The sequence below is a fragment of the Hipposideros armiger genome, unplaced genomic scaffold, assembly GCF_001890085.2.
Source record: "Hipposideros armiger isolate ML-2016 unplaced genomic scaffold, ASM189008v1 scaffold_18, whole genome shotgun sequence".
Classification (NCBI taxonomy): Eukaryota; Metazoa; Chordata; class Mammalia; order Chiroptera; family Hipposideridae; genus Hipposideros; species Hipposideros armiger.
In genome coordinates this window covers 2,266,983-2,268,212 of record NW_017731368.1, presented here as the reverse complement: position 1 = coordinate 2,268,212, position 1,230 = coordinate 2,266,983, and the positions used below count along the sequence as shown (strand labels likewise).

Sequence of the window (1,230 nt, the reverse complement as noted above, 5' to 3'; positions counted from 1 at the left end):
CAAAGAGAGAGAACCTTCATCAAGACACTGGTGCCCAAGATAACTTTTAGTACTTCTGTCTCCTAACATGGAATAATAAAAACTGTTTTAGAGAAAAGAACAAGGACCTTGGAGTCTGACATACTTGGCTCTGCCACTTACAACCTTTGCAATTTGGGGTGAGTCATTAACTTCCCTAACTTGGTTTCCTAATCTGTGTACTGGGGATATAACAAAACCTACCTCATAGGGCTGTTGGGAGAATTAAATGAAATCATGAACATTAGGAAATGTCTGACACAGTAAACATTTACTAAATGGTAACTACTGATGTTATCAGGACATAAAACTGTTTCTGCTTGGGACTGTGAGGTCAAACCTTCCTAGAAAATATAAAAAACAAAAACCTGATCATCAGGAAAAGCCTGTGTATAAACTGAGACTTTAGAAGACTGGCTACGATTTTACAGTTGGTGGTGGAGAGCCTGCCTTTGTGTGTCCAGGTAAAGTCTCTCTTGCACGCCTCTTGGGATCCTACCTTCGTGCTCTTGGTAAAACCTCTGACAATCTTCTTTTCTCCACAGAAGTTCTCTCATTCGTACAATAAGGAACTTGTTGCTCAGAATCTGCTGATGAACAGCCTGGAAAAACACCACCGCAAGGATAAAAATCAGTCAGAAGGACCACTTGAGTGAACAGGAGACTTGTGCTGACCCAAAGAATCATGAGGACCTGTCGGAGCCCAGGACTTGAGAGTCTGTCTGTGTGGGTCAGAAGAGAAGGTGGGGTGAGGTGAAGACCTTCAGTCACATGGTCAGGGTGTGAGCCTTGGGTAGAGGGGGGGCAGGAAGTGCTGTGTCTGCCCCTCAAGTCCTATAGCCCCTTGAGTTGAAGCCCACAGGATGTACCACTCAGACCACCATGAAAGTCTCTTGATAGTGGTCCTGCATTGAATTTCTCCCACTCTGAACCATCACACTTGATAAACTAAAAACACCGTAATTCATATGTCACACTGGTCAGAAGATGCTGAATTCTTATTATTCATGGAATGAAGTGCAACCACTTTAGTCCCCTGCTCAAGGCTGCACTTTCTTGCCCTCCACCACTACCAATTCTCTCATCCCACCACCCCAGCCCACCCGCGGCCCTTACACCCACCACACACATTCCTGCCTCAGCACCTCCCAGGGGTGGGACACCTAGCCTCCTCCTGTGCACCAGCGGAAGTCCACTTTTCCTTGGTGGCCC

At 46.2% G+C, this 1,230-nt stretch overlaps 1 protein-coding gene across 1 annotated transcript in view; it reads right to left on the bottom strand.

Annotated features, from left to right (window-relative positions):
* NME6 (NME/NM23 nucleoside diphosphate kinase 6) overlaps nt 1-636 on the bottom strand; it is a 4,372-nt gene extending 3,736 nt beyond the window's left edge. The window contains exon 1 of the mRNA XM_019630550.1: nt 518-636. Within this exon, the coding sequence (XP_019486095.1) occupies nt 518-575 (58 nt within the window). The 5' untranslated portion in view covers nt 576-636. The remainder of the gene's footprint in view (nt 1-517) is intronic.
* Between the last annotated feature and the right edge of the window lie 594 nt (nt 637-1,230).